This window comes from Epinephelus moara, chromosome 6 (genome assembly GCF_006386435.1).
Source record: "Epinephelus moara isolate mb chromosome 6, YSFRI_EMoa_1.0, whole genome shotgun sequence".
Lineage (NCBI taxonomy): Eukaryota > Metazoa > Chordata > Actinopteri > Perciformes > Serranidae > Epinephelus > Epinephelus moara.
In genome coordinates this window covers 11,211,414-11,231,897 of record NC_065511.1, presented here as the reverse complement: position 1 = coordinate 11,231,897, position 20,484 = coordinate 11,211,414, and the positions used below count along the sequence as shown (strand labels likewise).

Genomic DNA, 20,484 nt, shown 5'->3' with positions numbered 1-20,484 from the left:
TGGAGTTCTAATACTGCAGCCCTCTCTCTCTCCTGTAGCAAGTCCTCTTCCCTGCTTTTTATCTCAAAGGGCTTTTGGACACTGCACAGTCATTTTCTAGAGATAAAGACAACAGTATGATAATTGTTATACTCTTTTCTCTCTTTCTTCTAGGTAACAACTCTCCTGGGAATTCCTCTCTCTGTCTTCCTCACTTCTGTTTTTTTTTCTTTCTTATTACACTGCTGCAGTTGTGTTGTGGTAAAACTGCTTTGCACTTTTTGCCACATTGATGACTTGCTTGTCACAGGTCGGGTTTTGTCACCTTTCTTTATGTTGTGACGCTCTTTTGACTCTTTTCCAGTGTAAAACACTACCTCACACTGTGTATGCTGTTTTTTGTATTGGTTTCTGTGATTGCATGTGAGAGTGTGTGCACATGTGAGATATAGACAAGAATGGATGTGTTTTGTGGGAATGGATGTGTTGTGTGGGTTCAAACCTATTTTCCTTTAGCCGAATGCAACAATATGTATTATTCTGCAGTGAAAAAATAATACACGGGCTATTACTTTTTTCACTCTTAAATTTTTTTTTCTAGTGTACTTTCTTTTCAAAAACGCTCAATAACCATTTGAGAAGGGTTGAGCTGCATTAGCTGGCGCCAGGCAGTGTGAAAATACAGCCTAGCAGGTGGCATGCAACACTGTCTCTGATGGAGAGACGTGTCATGAGAAGGTCAGTGGATTGGTCCACTTCCCCTCTGCAGCCACAGCTCTCTGGTGCATGTGTAAGCATTGAGGGCCTTTTCATCTTGTTTGTTCAACCTTGAAGTGGTCAATAATTACTTCTTCCCATCAGCACTCTCTGATGACACTGGCTTGATAGCGTGGCAGTTGAGGGATGGTTGTAGAAAAGATGTATGGTGAGGTGAGATGAGCAAGAGAGTGAGAGTGAGGCGGTGTGCTCACGTGGCACTGCACTGCCCCCCTGGCTCGTGATTTGATCGGCACATGAGCTGCTGCTGTATCTCCGTGGGTTAATCATCTCTAGTCTTTAATAATATTAATATGTTAGTCAGCAGTTTTTTGTGGCATGTAGATATGGTTTATATAGATGTGGCTGCTAGAGGATAGAAGTAACTGTTCCTGTTCAGTAACTGCATTGTGAAGCAGTTCTTCAAACCTTGTGTTGTTGACTAGTAATGATGGTTATGTTGCTAAATAAGACAACTCTTCTGGAGTCTACTTTTGGGAACAGACAAAAACCAACTGACATTTGTTCCGATTTTTATTTTAAGATACCCATTTGAACAGTTTCACACAATCCTGGGAAAAAGTTACACACACACATGCACACACTCTTTCCCCATGCAGACACAGCACAAAGTGAGCAGACTGAATCTCCTGGAGCTATTAATATTTCACTCTGTGCTTCTAAGTGCATCAGATGGATTTTGTGAGTGCGTGCATACATCTGCCTTTCTATATTCCCGAGATCTGTATTTGGTTCTGCACCAGCACAAACACTGCCAAGCTGCCTTTTGCCCTACTTAGTGTGTTATCCTGAGAGGCTCATCACCCGCTTGAAGGGTGCATTCAAAGGATGGTCGATTTTAAGAGACTGCTCGACAGTTTGTGTGCACTGCCAAGTGCTGGTGGGGGGATGGGCAGATCAGCCGGGCAGATCAGCCAAGCAGTACGACTCTGGCTTTGACAAACACAGGTTAGTCAGATGGAATGGATGTGCTCCCAGGTGGCCGGCCTTGAGTAGTGTGTACTCTGTTTGCAGCTCTGGACTTGAACGGCTGGTTTTGTCCCTTCAGGCACTTGATTTTTCAGGAAATACAAATGTATCACAGTCTGAATTATGTTTGTAGTGTATGAACAGTCACAACTGCTTCATTTTGTAAACTGCACAGAAGTCTATAATGCCATAACAAGACTTGAGACTGAGTGCAAGGGGGCAGTACAGAGCAAACAACGGACAAGAGAGAGGAGACTTTACGTGTCCTCCTACATGTGCATTCAGATGCCGAATGGTGACTCTAACTGTGACTGGTTTATTATTGAGTGTACGTAGCTTTGACTAATCATATACTCAAACAGGGGCGCAAACACACCTGTGATAGAGAACGTTTTTTTTTTTGTTTTTTTTAAAGATATATATATTTTTTAGGGCATTTTTTGCCTTTAATTGATAGGATAGTGAAGTGTGAAAGGGGGAGAGAGAGAGGGAGAGACATGCAGCAAAGGGCCACAGGCTGGGGTTGAACGCGGGCCGCTACGGCAACAGCCTTGTACATGGGATGCCTGCTCTACCACTAAGCCACCGACGCCCCGTGATAGAGAAAGTTACCATATGTTCAAGAAATTATTTAATTTAAACTTTTTAATCAGAAATAAATTAGATGTTATCTCTCCTAAGAAGACATTAACTGATTATAATAATTTTTCCTGAGCAACAGAAAAGTTTCACAGTCAGTGCTCAGTGCATTTACATTGGCTTTGATATTCACTTAAACAATTTTAGAAAAACACATTTTGAAAATGTTAAGCTCATGCACGTGCCTGTTATTGGTGTTAACGTTGGTCATCATGAGCAAGCTGAAACATCAATTTGATTGATTACGCTCAATTGTCCCATCCACCAGTCAGCAGTCCTCTGGTCCCTGGTACATTATGTTTTAAGCTCAATAGAGAGCCGCTTTATTCCCAATACAGCCCAACCAAACTGCTGCTACACAACCTGACTCAGCCAAAACCACACAGTAACAATCGAATCTTGCAGGCTTATTGAAAATCCATCTCCATACATTAATCTGTGCTTTTCTTCGTGTGTTTTCCTTGTGATTGGCATCTGAAAAATAGGCCTGATTTCTCTGTCTATTAATTCCGCTGCATTTACTATCTGTGCTATATATTCTCAGTGGGAAGGCTGTCGTAAAAAGGGATGCTGATGAAGATGTTGTCAGCATTTTACAGTATTGACCTGCTGTTCAAATTTTCAGTTCAGTTTTACTGTGAATCATCACTGGCTGTGGTGCCATCTTATGTTTGTTGCTTAAAGGTGCCTATTGTTTTTTCATTTTAAACAACTACATTTCATTTTGCATAATAATGATTAATTATTTATGTAATATATTTAATATAAAACATCATTATTATAATTTTTTCAAGCACATTAGATACACATATTGCCTAAAAAAAAAAAGTGCTTATCCACGTGTCTATCTGTCTGTTTGCAGCTAATCTTGTATAATACTGGACCAATTATCAGTTACCTTTTGTGCCCATTCATGACTGTAGCTCAAGGACCTCTCATGGTTGTGGTTATTCGTAATTGTTGAAAAACCTTATTTAACCTTATTCGCTCTGTTTTATACCCTCATTGACTGCTGAGTTCTCACCCAATCACAACTGGCTGGTGGGAGCTGTAAGTAATCAACAAAATCACATATCAAAAGGCATTGCTGATATTTGGCTAGGTTGAAAACAAGCCTTACCCAGCCTGTTGCAGACCACATTTTGGTCTTAGTGTGGAAATGACATCCATAGAAAACAAGACAACTGAGTGAGATTCAACACCTCTTGGTTTTGGAGAGGGGGGTTTGGAGGGGTTATATTGGACATTTGGTCTGAGGTTTGTCTCCATATAGCCTGTGGCTACACTTTGATAAATTAACCTGCAAGTTGTCTCCCCATCTTTCCCCAACAGTCATGCTTATTCGCTGGACACACAGCCTGCCCTCTCCTCCCCGTACCACGCCCACAAGACCCCAGACACACATGGCTGAGATCTGCCCTCTGCTGAGTGCGCTTTTCTTCTTAGAAATGTATATCCCCCCATTCTTGTGGTGTGTGTGTGGGGTGATCTTCTCTGTTTTTACATATGAGTTGCATGGTGGAAAAGCAATAAGAGGGCTTTCTCTCTTTTACAATATTGCAAAATTATTAAGCTATTTTTACTACCATCTTTACATCACAGCTAGTAACATTCCACCTCATAATACATTTTCGCAGTTTACCCCATACAGTAATGGCCTCTGTCTAAGATGCCTGATCGTGTCCCAGAAACATAATCGACAGCACACTTTACAACTCAGCACCAGCCTCTCACTATTAAGGCTGAGGAGGTGAACAGTGCAGGTAATACAAGAAATTGGACCCTAATAGACATAAACAGGCGAGATTGCCCACAGGGATATAAAAATAAGAAAAAGATGGAATCACTTGGGAGGATTCTGAATCTGTGGGATAATTCATTGATGGAACCATCTAGTTTCCTGTTCCCTTGTGTTCAGCCTTGAGTATTAGTGTGTCTCTTCTTGTGTCCTACTTTTCTCTACTGTATCTGACCCTGAAAGAAGCTCACTTTTTGGACCAGCTGCAAGTGTATCTGTTATAGAATTAAATGAGGACAGTTCACTCATTATTGAAGAGAAGGCACCGCATGTTGCCATAGCATTGATTCTAAAAGTAACCTGTAAGCAAGCTGTTGAATCATTGTCCTACTTTTGCTTGTAGGAAAAGAAAAGGTTTGATTAGATTTGATTAAGCATTGAGGCATTCCCTGACAGCTCAAACCACACTGCTAAGAAACTGTCAGTGATGGTTACATGTATGTTCTGCAGCTATTTTATACCTTAAGAGTCAAACTGTATGATCCAAGATTTACTGTGCTCTAGATAAATGTTTAACTTTACTAAGAGTTAAATGTTCCCTCAATAAATGAGGGCATGTGTATGCCACTTAATGTGACTGACTATGCCCAGAATAGCCAAATGTATACATGAGAGAGAGCAGTGCACTGGCTGCCCCCTCCTCTCAAACTCCTCTCTCACTTACACCAGATATTGACGTAGTTTTGGACCTCCAAGACAGACTGTTTTGTATGTTGTAAAAAAGCTGAACTTTGAGCTTTCAGCCGAGGTAATTTATCTTCTGAGTTGGGTTCAGTGCCTATATCAGCAGCTCCTCCGCTAGCTGAGGCTGCTAATTAATCTCCCAGGGGGCCAGAGCAGACATGCTGCTCTCAGGATGATTCATGAAAGGAACACAGTAGCACAGGTACAGCTGAGGCTGGACACCAGTGCCCCACTGCTTTCCCCCCCATCCCGCCTTCTACCTCACTTATTCTCTCATTCCCTCCTAACTGACATTTGTATCTCCCTGTCATTATTTCCCTTCTCTCTCCTTCCCTCCCTTTGTCATTTCACCTTGTCTTCTCTCATTCATGTCTTCCATTAGCTCTAAAATATCTCATCCTCTCTGTCTTCCCCTCTCCTCCAGTTTTCTCCCTCCATCTCTATTAAAACAATTCTGTGGAGGACTTACAGCTGTTAATCAGCCTGAGCTCTAAGACGAGCCATCTCTGCAGTGACCTAAATATGTGTGGGTACATTGTAGGAGCTGAGCTTTTGTACCTCCTATTAATGAAGCCACTGCCATATACCAAAAATACATCACAGCAGAACAAGTAACCTTGATGCACAAAATCTTTGTGATAATATTTTCCTCTGACTCATAAATGGCCCTGTAGTGTGATGTTAAAACTGCATTGTGCAGACATCAGCATGTTTGTGGTTGTTATATCCTTCAGTTATATTGTGATGTTAACTGTCAATCTGAGGTCTGGCATTTGGCATTTTCTTCTTATAGCCTGAGCCATCTACCATGTCTGGTCAAGTGTCTGTGTGTTCTGGTGCATTTATTTTACAGCTTTGAGACTAACACTGCTGGCATTTACACTAATGGCTAAGTTTAATCATAATGTATTATACTTAAAGCCTTCATCCAATAGTAAGATGCTATTGGATGCACCAATTTACTCTATACAGTGCGTCATGTAAATGCAACAAAGGGCCTTGGTTTGCAGAGGTAGGGTATCTGTTTCTATGGTTACTGTACATCCTGTCCCAGATGCTGTGCACCTGCAGCATAATCTAAACACATTAGGTCAGCATTAAACATGAGACCGTTTTGGTTGCATTTTGTCATCATGTAGATGTAGTAGCCTTAAGCCTTGCAGTTGACTGAGAGTGAAGCAAAGTAGTAAAATATGAGCTAGCTTTTTTGCCTTTAATATGTATTTAATATTTCACTGTCAGGCTTTACAGTGGCAGAGCTGACAGCCGCTAAAGACAAGGGTATGCTTATTATTTTTTACTTTTTTTTTTTTTTTTAATCAAAAGCAATTTAGTTCCCTCAACACATTTTTAAGATATTGCTCTCTGTAGCTACTTCACTGTGCACAGAAATGAAGTACACTTTTCATGGTATTTGAATCACAGGTTAATCTTAGACTCAATCTGTATCTGAAATGGTTCTATTGAAAGTGTCGTGTTAGAATTACTGATGACTTTATATTTATTCACGAGCTATAATGTGAATCAGTGTTGGTGGACTAAATCAATTTTTTTCACACAGAGCAGCACATGATGTGTCTCTTAGCAGACACTGTGCTTTGTACTAAGAAATTAAGCAATGTTCTTGTTTTGAAGATGTTTTTTTCTATGTTGTGGTAATTATGCAGGAGCATAATTTAGCTTTGATCCAAGGAAAATGCAAGATCTACTGATGTTAACCCTGGGTATACATGTACAGTAACGCAGCAAGCTGTGGAAATGAAGATGAAGATGAGTACATGTGTGGAAGCACAACTCTGTTCTTTGCTGATGTTGCTGCAAACTCAGTATTGCCAAATGATAAGAAACACTATTGTTGCTGCTGTTGAAAAGACTTCACTGAAGTGTAGTGATTCATTTTTGAACAGCTAAGAGCACACATCATCCTTTTTACAATGTCCTCTTTTTTAGCACTGTGGTAATATTCATGACCATGTTGTGTTGTTTTCTGATATATATTCCGTTAAACAGATCATGTCAGAATTCAGTATGAATGAAATTTAGCAGACCGCATGGAGGACAAACTATTTCACTGATGCATTTCAAGACAGCAGTTTAATGCTAAAAAGATACATTTTTGGGTGGAATATCACTTTAATACAGTACATACTTATACATATATATATCTCCATGAGCTCAGCTTCAAGCTGTTGATTCATCTTCTAAACGCTGCCGTGCTCCACCAGCTGCTCTTTGTTTTCTGCCTGCAGTGTGGCTCATGCTCCACAGCCATATGTCTCCTTTGCCTGAGTCTGAGCCTTGGACACAGTTGTATAGTTCTGTCCCACATTTCAGTAGAGTACATTCATGCCATATTTCTGAACTGGACTAAAAATGGATTTCCATTCATTTTTAGATTTTTGACTGCTGCTAAAAATACGACTTCCTCAAATGACTGTGTTGTCTTTAAACGCTGACAGCACCCCTTTAAAGCTGTCAGTCAAAGAGGAAGCCTGATGAGACATGCGGTGAGAAAAATACTGTGGTCGGTGTAGTCATGAAGCGTGAGCATGATGTTTCTGCTCTTCAAAGGAATGGTTAAAAAGATGCTTATTTCCTCTTTCAGTATAAGAAGTAATCATACCAGGGTGACATGTTTGTGTGCAAATTTCACGCACAAGGGAAGTTTCTACATATCACACTAGTTTGTTGTGACTGTAAGAAAAAAATCAGCTGTGGTGATGTCAGTAGTTTCTATCAGGGTTTTTCATGTGCACATATAAGGCTTGGCAGTATTTAGATCCCCTTTCTCTCTCTTGTTAGCTCTCCATCTGTTATACTTTCAGTGTTTGCACCACTGAGAGGCAGGAGGCAGCCAGGGGACACACTGTTCCAACTGTTATACCTCCTGCACTTCACATTTCAAATATGCCTCTCTTACCTCGTACCCTCCACTAAAGGTGTGAACCTTTTCAGTGAAGGTGTGAAATGAATGTCAGGACACAGTGTGTATACATGCTTGAATGTGAAGTCTTTTATTGTATGACACGTGAGCCATTATATCGTCAAGACTGAATCTAATTTCTCTTCAATTGCATTAACAAAGCATACAACATTTAAAACTGTATTGATAAAAAAAATGTATTATACACTGAATCAGAAGGTGTCTCTGGGAGAAGATGTTGAATCTGGTGACAAAAGGAGGACTAGAATCCTGCAGCTCTGTGAAGCTTTTAGCCTCTTTAAGCTCTTTTATTTTTTTTTATTTTACTTTTTTTTTTAAGTGTCACTGCTCGTATTTACCTCCATACACAACATTTTTCCAGCAAAATAATCTGACAACTGGATTTCAGGCTACTTTCTTGTACCAAACATTACACAGACAAAATGAGCAACTAGCTGGTAAGGACAGATGAACATTCAGGAAGTTAAAGATTCCAGTGTATTATGATATTCTTCGGAGTTGGAGGAGACCAAAAAGAGCTAAAAACAAAAAAAAACAAAACAGTAAATCTTGGACTCACATTCTTCAGGTGAACACGGACATGACTACATTCTAATGTTGCTGCATTTCTGCTGGGTATTTAAGTATAGAAGTACAGTAGGTAACTGATGACTAGCATGTTAGCCATAACTTTTTAAGGTGTCAAAGTGGCCAAAAGTCTATGAATGCAGCTTTAATGAATTGTAAAGTGAGACTAGAAGCTCAGAGGTGATATCATATCCTATTTTGTAATTAAAGCTATTTCCCTTTACAATGCTCATCAGATTTGAGCCAGACACAAGAGGGGAAACTGCACTTCCAGACTGCAGGACTGGCCTGTATCAAGGTAGGCAGGAGGGAATGTAAACTAAGAGAAGAGAGAGCATGATTGCCTACGTTTGCGCGTGTAGTGGTGCGTGTCCTGGTGTGTCCGCATTTAAGTGCTCAAAGTGTGTTTGCTTGCATCCGTGCATGTGAGTGCCAGGGTTAGAGTCCTCCATTAAGCTGTGTTTACAGTGTGTAGGGCCAGAGTCGCTCTCTGACGCTTGGCCCGGCCTGGGATCATCAATCAGAAAGACTTCCGAAGGCTTCCGGCTGTGATCCTTGCCGCCTGCCAGACGGACCTTACATATGACTTCTGGGATATTACACTCTTTTGTTGTTGTAGTAGAATTGGCAGGGTTGTTCAGATTCCTGACTTCTGAGGTGCTTGTGATTTCCAGTGGTGTGGTCACTGTCATGTAGGTTTGTCATAGTTAGTCTAGGTATGTTGCACTGTGTGCTTTAATGTTAGTCTGTACTAGTCATGCTTTTGGGAAATCAGAGAGATCCCCACATGGCCTAAAATGTTGAGCTTTATTCTTACTTTTCTTCAGGCAAAGTTTTGAACTTTTTTGAAATGCTCAATGTTTAATAACTGGGTTTTTAATTTGTTGATAATATTAAGTATCTGGCAATTAAAAGTGTTTTTTCCATGTGATGTACAAGCTATTTTCAGAATCCACCTGCAGTTCTGAACAGATGTAACTACAATTAACCATAATTATTTTTCTTCGACTGTTATGTGTTAGGTGTCAGGTATATCACACCGATGCCTGTATCTCTCTCTGTTATTGTACAGAGGATGGGTAAGAATAAACTGCAAAAGTGCAAAAGTTGAAACAAACAACACGTGCCCAACGTGGTGTCACAGTCAATGCCTCGTGAATCTACTGTCACCACGTTTGCAATGACACATTAGCTGGGACTTAGACAGAGGAGAGATGAACATTTTCTTAGGTGCTTCTGGTTATCATTTTGGCCAAACAAGGCTGGCTTGGACAAAAGGCAGTTCATAGAAAAAGATATGGAAAAAATCTTCTTTTGCTATTTAATTTTCATCAGGTACTGATAATTTATTGTTGTTGGCTGGCTCACAGCAACAACCAATTAATATTTACAATTTAACAAAGAATTAGCAGGCAGAAGATTGTGTACCTCGAAGAGCCCAGTGAAAGATTTATAACTACACAATTGTCTTATTAAATCTTAGACATCCTCATAATTTTATTACTAATGGTAGATCATAAAAACTCAGTCAAAACAATGAAAGTGTGTTGAGGTTATGATTAAGATATAGGTATTTTAAAGTAGCAATGAAAACCTTTGATAATGATAATAAATCCATCTGTAGAGTGGAATATCATTAAACAGAAAACCTGTTAGAGACACCGTCCACTCTGTTGTTAAAAACAATCAGATTGTCAGGCCATACTTGTAGGACTTGGAAAACCAACATGGCAGTACATTCACAATGACAGTGCAGAAATTTACTAATTAGCACTTAACACACAGTAGAGGAGAGGATAACAGGAATTGGGTTTGCAGTTCTTGGTCAAGTACCACCAAGTACTGGACAAATAAATTCAAATTTTGAACAGATGATGGCTCTGGATAAAAAGTTAAGGGCTCAACAAAATTATTACAATTCATCCTAGAGGGGAACATGAATATGGGTACCAAATATTTTGGAAACCCATCTGACAGATTGCCAGAGTTATTGGGATTCATTTTCTGGGGTCCTTGAATATCTGCATTTTACCCAGTAGTTGTAAAGACATGTCACTCAAACTCAACAATGTCAATCTGATGGTGCTACAAGAAAGGTCACAGGATCTCCACAGTCACTTACCTTCATCCTCTGAGGGGCCATGACTGACTGTGCAAAATGCCATGGCAATCCAACCAATACTTGTCGAGATGTTTCAGTCTGGTGAGAGCAACACAATGACTCTGCCATCCCTAGAGCCACACTGCAAGTATCGCTATAACTTACAAAACATACATTATTCTCTCAACTTCTTTAAATGAGCCTTGTTTTTGATCCAGTAAAATCTAGACAATCTGCAGGTCAACGTGACTGTCTGAGTTAGCAGGAACCCTTAATGATATCCTTTCATAAAGAAAGACTGTTATAGGACCCATTATAGAAATGACCCAATTGTTTGTGTTGTAACTGTGTGTGTTTGTCCAGTTTCCCCCTAGCTACAAATGTGAAGTGTTGTTTTTGACTGTGCTGACCTAGATGAAATCTGCAAAGGGACACCATGCATTAAGAGGCTTCTTCGTGGAAGTAGGTTGCAGTGTCTCTTAGGGTGGAACTTTTGCCTCGGCTATAACACCACAGGGAGCTTGCTATATTTATGATGATGCAGAGAAGGACCATAATTGTCCTGTACTGTGCCTATTCTGCCAGACACATATGTTCAGAACAAAAGCACCACAGTTGGTTCTCTGGCAATGTGTCAAAGCAGCACGGTTTCACTTCATTTTTTAACAAGCTGCAGTAGTTACAGTGGATAGAGGGGCTGAAGTTTAGTTTAAAGCTATACATTTGCTTTATGTGTTACTCACACCCTATGCCAGTAGCAGATTTATCAGTATTTCAGGGACCACCTGTGAAGAATTCTTTTCTCTCAGCACCACTGTTGTAGCTTTCTGCTCTGGACTGTTTAAAATAGGCTGACCTCGGGTGTCCACAAATAGTAGAAACTGACTGAAAAAGGGTTCATGTTTAAAGAAGTCTGACTCTAATTCAAACAAAGAGTTGTCTGATTGTTTGAAAGTATCGTTTATGATTAATCAGGGGAAAACAAAGTTCTTGTAACACAACATATCTTATGTCACAGGGGTTGTGGAGAGAAGACGGATGAAATCTTCATATGTGAATATGATCGTCCACTTCACACTCTCAGCAACTGTGTAAACAACCTGCAAAAGCAAAGTGAATTTCTCCGAATGCACACAGCACAGCTGTGTTATGGTGGTTAAAAATGACAGAAAAATAAACTAGCACAGTTTGGCACGTGAGCTTTGAGTGTCGGCCATGTGGCTGAGGCCCTCTCACCGTGGAGCAGGGCTGTTGGCAGACCTAATGACAGCTTGTTTTCACAGCCTTTGTGGATAAGATGGGGAGAGGGAGGGATGGTGGGACAGGGGATGGAGAGAAAGGAATAACAGTGGTGACTAGCACAAAAGAACCAACGCAGCAAGCAGAGGGATGAAAAGGAGAAAGCAAATGATAAAAGGAGAGGTTAAAAAAAATTGGTGAGAAACGAAGTGGGGAGGGAGGGCTCAGTATCTCTGGGTAGAGCTTGTTCACCCGCAGAGCCAGCCGAGGTGCGCCTGAGCAGCCTGGCTCTCTGATTGGTGGCGCGCGATGCAGCTCTCTCCCCTCCCCCCCTGAAGAAAGAGGTGCAGTAGGAGCGTCAGACCCAGACGGCACAAGACTCAGCTACTGAAGCAACATTTATCTGAAGCTCTCCCTAAGATGCATTCTGCAGAGCATTTAAGGACAGACTAGATGATAGCACAGACCCAGTCTCCTACGACATAGAGTCTCCTACTACTGGACTTAGGAATTTATCAAACAGATTAGATTTGAATTGATTTCAAAACCTTTACCAGTAGGATCAGCTAGAAAAGGCAAAGCTGACGTCTAGTGCATTCGATTCACCGCATTGAGAAGGACGGCCACTGGTCACCATGGGCAGGCAGGGGCACGATACCTCTGCTGCGGCTCCTGGGATGCGGATCCAGCGCTCCCAGAGCAAGATGAGCCTGTCTGCATCATTTGAAGCACTGGCTGTCTATTTCCCCTGCATGAACTCCTTCGATGAGGAGGACGGAGGTAAGATGACATCTGGGGTAATGTCCCAGCAGTGGTTGCTGACTGGGGGCGCAGCAGAGCTGTTTAAACTGAGGGGTGGCAGACAGGGAGAAGATGGATTTAGGATTAGTGGGAAGATGCAGAGGTATTGATCATAGGGAGAGCTGGGGCGGGCTGAGAGATGTAATTAGTTTAATTAAGATGAGAGTGTACTTCAGTTAGGATAATAATGTGTTGTTTGTGCTGTGTGTACTGTGTGCAACATCATGAATTAAAAGTTAATATCTATGCCTTTATCATTCAGGCCAGCAGTTTGTTGTGAAATATACATACTGCTTCTGTTGCTACTGCTGCCGGTGGTGGTGTTAGCATGAATGGTTATAGGAACCAGTCAGCTGACATACTCCATTCATGCTAGTCAATATCTCCTTTCCCCTTGATGATTTTAAATCTGACTGAATAAAAACAAAGGATTAAGTAGCTAGACTGAATCATTGTTTAATATCTTGTGGGCGGTAGTGTTTATTTAGCTTAAGAATACAACATGCTCTATGACTGTTGCTTCCTGAACAGTAGTGATGACGCCTACTGTATGTTTATATTTGTGCCTCTCATGATGCTTCTATCATTTGCTATTCTAGTGACAGGGGGATTTATTCACAGAGAAATAGAATAGGTCATGGATTTGAAATGCAGGACATTTATTCTTTTATAGTACTTATCTTTTTTTTTTTTTTGCCTTACCATGCCAGCTTTATTTTAGCTACAGCTTCACTCACATACGTATGTACTCACACTCCCACTGTTGGCTACCAAGCAGCTCGAATAGTCATTGTCTTTTCCTGTCTGGCAGGGCTCAGATTTGAGGGCAGTGACCTTCTGGTGACAAGCCAGCTTGTCTGACTTTTAGGCCCCTGCTGCTTCATGTTGCCAGATACTTTACAAAAGTGCTTGGCTGCACACCCTCCTATCTGTGTTGATAATACTCCCGTCTTTGGCACATTTACCTCATCTGCCACCACGTTAAATGCAGCTATAGGTGTATTTTGGGCCATAATATAGGTACATATGTATGTGAAATGTTTGTATGGGAATTTTGGAGTCTATACCACAGTGTGTTAATTGATCAATTCATTATAATTTGCAGTGAGAAAAAAATCAGCAGTCTTTAGTCGATGCAAGATCACCCATATCACAGTATGGGCTGTGTACCTGTGATTTTAATCAGCAGTATAAATGACAACATGTGCATCTTGTAATTTGTGCAGCCCAGCAGGAAATCAGATTTCTCTTGCTGGCTGCGTTTTCAATGTTCATTAATATCATCCGGCTGGCCACTGATTGTCAGAGGTCTTTGAGCAGCAGTTTGCTACAGACGTCAGAGACGACCTCTGTGGCTTCGTCTCCTATTGTAAAGTGTGAAGAGCAGGAAGAGGAGGCGGTGGCTGAATAACCGAGATTTCAAGGCTGAAAGGCTTCATGTCTGTTTATGCCTGTGTGTGTGTGTGTTAGATAGGCTCAGGTTCATCTCTCTCCTCCTCAGCCATGTCTCTGACGTGACAAGGGAGGAGAGTGAAGACAGCGGGCCAGTGATGATGCTGGATTAGGAATGCTGTAGTCTAGATGTGATTCATCCATCATTTTCATGGGAAATGATTAAGTGAAAATTGCATAAGGTCTATGGATAGTCCCTGTTTGTCCAGACTTTACACCTGGGGGCTGCAAACGGTGGAGTGACGGCAACTCTATGTTATTACTTTCTTCTGGCTTTGCAGTGATGATGTGGCCTCTGGGAAATAACATGATGCCCTCATTTTTCATTTGCACATACGAAAAAAGAAATTATATAACTATAATAGGTGCAATGATACTTCGTTAAGTTGTAAAATTAGTCTTACTGTAGATCATCACGATGCTCTATTTCATGTTTAAGGTTAGAGATCATTGATATATTCCAGGTACTAACATACCAGTTTAACAGAGCTAAATGGCTAAATATCAAGTGAAGTATCTAATACTAACATACTGTGATTAATGTGTCTGATTTCATTTTAAGCTCCTAAGCATGATTGCTGTATGATGATTTATGGAGAAAATGCCAGTCTTTCTCTTAACGGGTATTAAAATGAAACATAACTTGTGTAGCTGTGTGTTTGTGTGTGTGTGTGCTCGTTGCCAGGCGTGTGTCTATAGTGGTGGAGCATTCATACTTTTGTGTAGGTACAGTATGTGTATGTCTGCCACACGCGCAGCCACGTGGCCCCACACGCAGGAAGGCAGGGTAGAGATGAGCAGCAGCAGGGCTAATGGTTGGAGTCAGCTGTCGTCTTGGATCAGCTAGGATGGGGGGCAGACGCTAGATGTTTATGGGTGGAGCATGGAGTCACTACGGCTCCCACAAGACCGCCGAAGGCAGTCACTAGCACAGCGCAGAGGAGGGCTGCACACGTTGCTCTGTTCAACAGATACACAAAGAGCCGTGATTCTGTTGCACTCGTTGAATGAGTGCCCTTGTCTGATTGTCACAGTGAAATTGCCATGTTCTTTCCCAAAATAAACCATGCTCACGTTGTGCTACACAGATTGATTTCCATTCACAGAGTAGTCTTTGTGTTTTGTTTTCCCTCTGGAACGGTTTTTCAGATGAAAGAGCAGGAATGTCAGAAATAATCCATGTGAGTGCAACTCGCTGTATGAGTCACAAAATGATGCAAAGTCATGGATTGACGGACTCTGTCACTCTTTCTCTCCCTCCCTCTCTCTTTCTTTGCGTGTGTCATTCTGCGTGCAGAAGCGGGAGGTAAGAAGTTACGTAGCACGATCCAGAGAAGTACAGAAACAGGCCTGGCGGTGGAGATGAGGAGCAGGATGACTCGGCAGGCCAGCCGGGAGTCCACAGACGGCAGCATGAACAGCTACAGCTCCGAGGGAAAGTAAGAAGACTCAGATTCTTAGAACAGTCAAAAAGCTCCTGTGTGTATATTTTACTGGGAGCGGCTTGTATATACACAGCGAATAATTCAAAACTTGATTTGATTACTCACATCTTCACTCTTGGTAATCCTCATGACATGTAATTGGCTACAGCCATTAGCTCAACTACAGTGGTGTCTTTTATCAACAAAACTGGTCTTTTCATCTCCGTAGTAACCAGTGTGCCTTTCTCTGTTTCAGTCTCATCTTCCCTGGTGTGAGGCTCTCCTCAGATGCCCAGTTCAGTGACTTTCTGGATGGTCTTGGCCCTGCTCAGCTGGTTGGACGACAGACGTTGGCTACTCCACCTATGGGTGAGAACAAGAATCTGTTCAGCACGTTTATATGGTAGTATGGTAATCCTTGGAATCGCTCTTTGCGTGTAGAAATGACCATTTGTATATCAATTACTCACCCTGTCACAGAGTCCTGCACGGGTCCAGTTTTCAAGATCCGCCCCGACCCGACCCGGCGACGTACAAACCCGCACCTGAACCGCAAACCCGCGCATCAGGCCAATTAGTACTGCAACCCGGTCCGACCCGTTGAAACACGACCCGCAGCCCGACCCGTAACCCGGATTTAAAGTAATCATTTTGGGTCATATTGGCTGAATATTGAACAGCATATCGCCACAGTTAAGGTGCCAGTAAGTAAACAACGACCTGAATGAAGCAGCTCTCACAATAAAAACCTGACTTCAGCTCCATCATCAACCCTCTGTGTTCTTCTCCCATACGAGTGTAAAAGCACTCGTTTGTTACGTTTAATGCTTTTAAACTTTTAATCTATGTAAAGGAACTTTACATGTGTAATAATAGACTTACTTTCTGTCCAGAGCGACGTTCAGCAGTTACGAGCCGTCACGTGTTTTTAGAATCCATCGAGGAGAGAAGTAATCCATCAGGGAAACACTTCAGAAACATTATAAAGTGATAGTTGTACGTTTTATCCACTTATTTCTCAAATACCTAAATAATTATTTACTGTTTTGGAAGCGGCGCTTGTTAGACGGTGGCAGCCATGTTGATTCTGTCGTCCAATCACAAATTGTGTTATTAGATGGTGAAACGCGTGTCAACAGCTGAACCAATGACCGTTGCGAAATAGCGGAGGCGATCCTCAGAGAGTAAATAATGACCAAGATAGTTATCTGTAGTTTACCGAACTAATGACTGATGTGTTTATCTAAAACCCGCGATCCGACCCACATGTTATTTTTCCCACCCAGATCCGAACCCGGGAAAAAATATTTTTTCAAAAACCACCTGCAAATCAGCTGTTTTTGCGGGTACCCGACCCAGTGCAGGACTCTGCCCTGTCACATTGAATTTGTGAAGAAAACACTTTTCTCACATGAACAAAGAACAAAGAATCCAAAAATGAAAAAAAATCTTTGATGAAGTCACAGGGGTCTGCATTGAACAATAGCCAAACTATATCAAGACTTCTAGCCACAAACTTTCACACAGCTTGTGCAGTATAATCCAAGTCTCATTTATCCAGTCGTATGCTGAGTACTTCCCAAACAAACAGCCCTTTACGACAGGGAACTGAACTGAAAGTTAAGCTTATATGCTCTCTTCAAAGCCAGCCTCCCTTAAAAAAAAGTAATTTTACTTCGCTGAACATGGGAGCTGCTGTTCTGCTACTGTCTCAATCAATAATTTGTTTTATTGCGTGACTTGAGTGAATCTGAACTAACTCTTTAAAACACCAAATCCACACAATGACACAAACTTTGAGGCAGTGGTCGACCAGCAGCTCGAATTCAGCGAAACAAGGGGCCAGTAAATGACATACAGTGGGGAGAAGTATTCCTTTAATAATCTTGTAAGGCATGCAGTAGTGTGCTAAAAGTTATGTGTTTTTTTTTTTTATTCAGGTGACATCCAGATTGGTATGGTGGAAAAGAAAGGAGCACTGGAGGTGGAGGTCATCAGAGCCCGTGGCCTTGTGGGAAAACCAGGTTCCAAGGCACTGCCAGGTAATTTAAGCTCTCACACTGTCATTGTCACAGCCAATTAAGCACTTATCTCAGAAATCCAGTGTAAATGTTGTTATATAATGAATGAAATAGCATGTTTCTTCAGGGCTGTGGGAGTAGACTAAGAGGTCATGCATGTTGTAACATTTTCTTGACTCTCCTCTTTCCTCCTCTCCTATCTTCTCAGCACCATATGTAAAGGTCTACCTTTTGGAAAACGGAGTCTGCATAGCCAAAAAGAAAACAAAAGTAGCAAGAAAAACCTTGGATCCTCTTTACCAGCAGCAACTGCCGTTTGAAGAGAGTCCAGGAGGGAAGGTTTTACAGGTAAGAAAGGTCTCACAGGAATGAGAGTAGAAACTCTGAATCAGCCTCACTGAAACTTAACTTTTCACTGTTTAAACTTGTTTCATCCTTTTGAGTCATTTCTTTTTCTGTGTTCTTCTCCGCAGGTCATCGTTTGGGGCGACTATGGACGTATGGACCATAAATCATTCATGGGAGCAGTTCAGATACTGTTAGACGAGCTGGACCTGTCCAACATGGTGATTGGCTGGTTTAAGCTCTTTCCTCCTTCCTCATTGGTGGACCCTACTCTGGCCCCACTGACAAGAAGAGCTTCCCAATCCTCACTGGACAGTTTCTCTCGATCATAGCAGCGTGTGGACTGATAGCGTTGTTGTAGCAGCCAGTGTTGCGATTACAGGTCACGCCCCCCGGTTACACTGCATGCTTGATGTTGTGTCTTCTGAGCCTGTTTCTAGGGGTGCAAAAAACGTGATCCTGTGTTTTGAGCAAAAACGTCGCGCACATTGTGCACGTGGCGAAGCGTGTTGCAAGCGCCTGGCGGCCGGGATTGCCGGGTGTTGTTGTTGTTGTTTGGAGGAAGCTGGAATGAACTCCTTAGCACGAGGAATCCGTCAGTTCCAGGTTTTCACCCAATTCGAAGCCATGGGGGTCAGTACTGGGAACCGCTAAATGAGTTCTACAGGAGCCCTTTTCGAATGAAAAATAAATGTTTTTGCTTTCTTTTCTTTTTTTTTGTTTTCATTTGTTTTTTTCTTTTTTTTTCTTTTAATGTCAGTGTACTTGTATCTGAAGGGGGTGACAGTGTTTCTAACCAAATGCTTGGTCACGCCACGCCAACAGACCTAGCTGTGTAGATGGAGTTTTGGAGACCATCGCTTTGGGTGAGGTGTGTCCCAGCTTGTATCCACACTCCCCCAAACCCCAAAAGAAATGTCCCGCATACTCTAGGTTTATGTACTGAATCAAACCGTACCGCTAAATCACAAGAAAGACTTCAAAGTTAATCAGAGGCAATATTGAAGTGGCTACCATCAACACTCCAGAATAAAGAGTAACGATCCAAACCCCATGAAAAAAATGTACAATCTACCATCATTCTTTCTCTGTTGATATATTGTATGAAAATTAAATGAGAAAAAAATATTTTTTTTCCTTTTTAGTTCATTTGCATGGACACAAATTTAGCTGAATTAAAAAAAGAAAAAGAAAATTATTTTCTTGAGGCTGCAACTTGCAAAAAAAGATGAAGAAAAATAAATAAAACAGATCAGCCATTTTCAACAATTTATATTATTTTTAAAGATAAATTTCACTAGTGCATGGTTTTCAAGGGGAGTGAATGCAACATCGTGATTAAAAAAAAAAAAGACATTGTTTATCATTCTTTAGACCATTCATGAGTCTGTGTTTTGCAGACATGCAGATAAGGGAAACTTAAAGGAAACTTTTGGAGCTATTTAACAGAAAATGTTTATGTGACAAAAAGTGATAATGAAAATAAATGTAAATGATTTATTTCATTGTAAAAGGCTCACGCCTTATAAAGATAAACATTATGTGCAAATTGTACATGTTTCTCTTTTTCTTCCTTGTCCCAGGGTACTTCTCATTGTACTATTCATTGCTACCATCGTTCAGTCCCCTGATATTGTCCAGATTTTAGGACTGTTGGTTCATTTACAGTTCTGTATTGTTTCAGTATGTATTTTATTTTGGATTTGATTTGTTTAACAAGCATGTTGAAAAGGATTTTCTGCAACATGGCTTGGGCACACCTTACAGTAACTCAGCATGTTTTGATAAAGATGATATTTGGAATTTTTGCAGTTTCTTGTACAGTGCATGTCAACTTCATTACTTTTCTCCCTCACCTTAAATTGAACTCTACAACAAATTAGTTCTTGGTCTTCTGGGGCCACTTATTGAAGTTTTATCAAAAAACATTCCACCCCCAAGGTCATATTTTCTTTCAGGTTTTTGAGGAAAAAAAAGTGACAAGGAAAATATTTTATATTTAATGGAGGTTGACGAAACAGTTGTGATTGCAAGTGTATTTTATTTCAGTATTGTTGACGAACATGCAAAAATAATCTGTATTGGTACAGCAAGAGGTCTATACCTAATCAAGAGGCAGCAAACATGCAAGAGATGTATGTTGCTGTGGTTCAATTTTACAGGCACTGTTTGTGAAGATGAGCTAATCAAAAGTTCAAATAAGGGATATTGCCACAGAAAATGTTTTTTTCTTGTTTTAATGAAAATGAAATTAATTTACTATATTTTTGTTAGTTTTATTTAAAAGCCAAGACCAGTTTATTTTTTATTTTCTATTTTTAGTAATTATAAATACTTCTCATGTCTGGGAAGTATATGAATCTTATAGTTGCAGTATGTCTGAATGAAATTGAACTGAGGCATTATTCCTTTTCCATATGACGATAACGCGTTTTAATGTCCAAGAAAACCTTGTCGCTTTAACAAGCCACAGTATATATTTTCATTTTGATTTTCATTGTACATACCTTTAGATGTCAGAATTTGAATAAACAAGCTACCATGAATAGATTGATAGACTCTTTTGGAACAGGAAAAATGCCTCACATGATGACAAAGACATATGTTATTTATCCTTTTGAATGCCTTTTAATTTTCTCTTTTTGGTGCAATGTGTTAATGCCAAGGCTATGTCTTGGTTAAGTATGGTTGAGTACAGAGATTTATGTAAGTTATTTTTCAAATTAAAAAATAAAAAATTGATA

General features: G+C 40.8%; 1 protein-coding gene across 2 annotated transcripts in view; it reads left to right on the top strand.

Moving 5' to 3' along the window:
* rims2a (regulating synaptic membrane exocytosis 2a) overlaps positions 1 to 20,484 on the top strand; it is a 163,725-nt gene extending 143,241 nt beyond the window's left edge. The window contains exons 1-6 of one of the 2 annotated variants that reach the window (XM_050046487.1): positions 12,050 to 12,477; positions 15,248 to 15,389; positions 15,631 to 15,743; positions 17,315 to 17,416; positions 17,604 to 17,743; positions 17,869 to 20,484. In XM_050046487.1, the coding sequence (XP_049902444.1) occupies positions 12,333 to 12,477; positions 15,248 to 15,389; positions 15,631 to 15,743; positions 17,315 to 17,416; positions 17,604 to 17,743; positions 17,869 to 18,072 (846 nt within the window). In that variant the 5' untranslated portion in view covers positions 12,050 to 12,332 and the 3' untranslated portion in view covers positions 18,073 to 20,484. Of the gene's footprint in view, positions 1 to 12,049; positions 12,478 to 15,247; positions 15,390 to 15,630; positions 15,744 to 17,314; positions 17,417 to 17,603; positions 17,744 to 17,868 lie in introns of those variants that run through there. The other variant, XM_050046488.1, reaches the window with a different exon arrangement.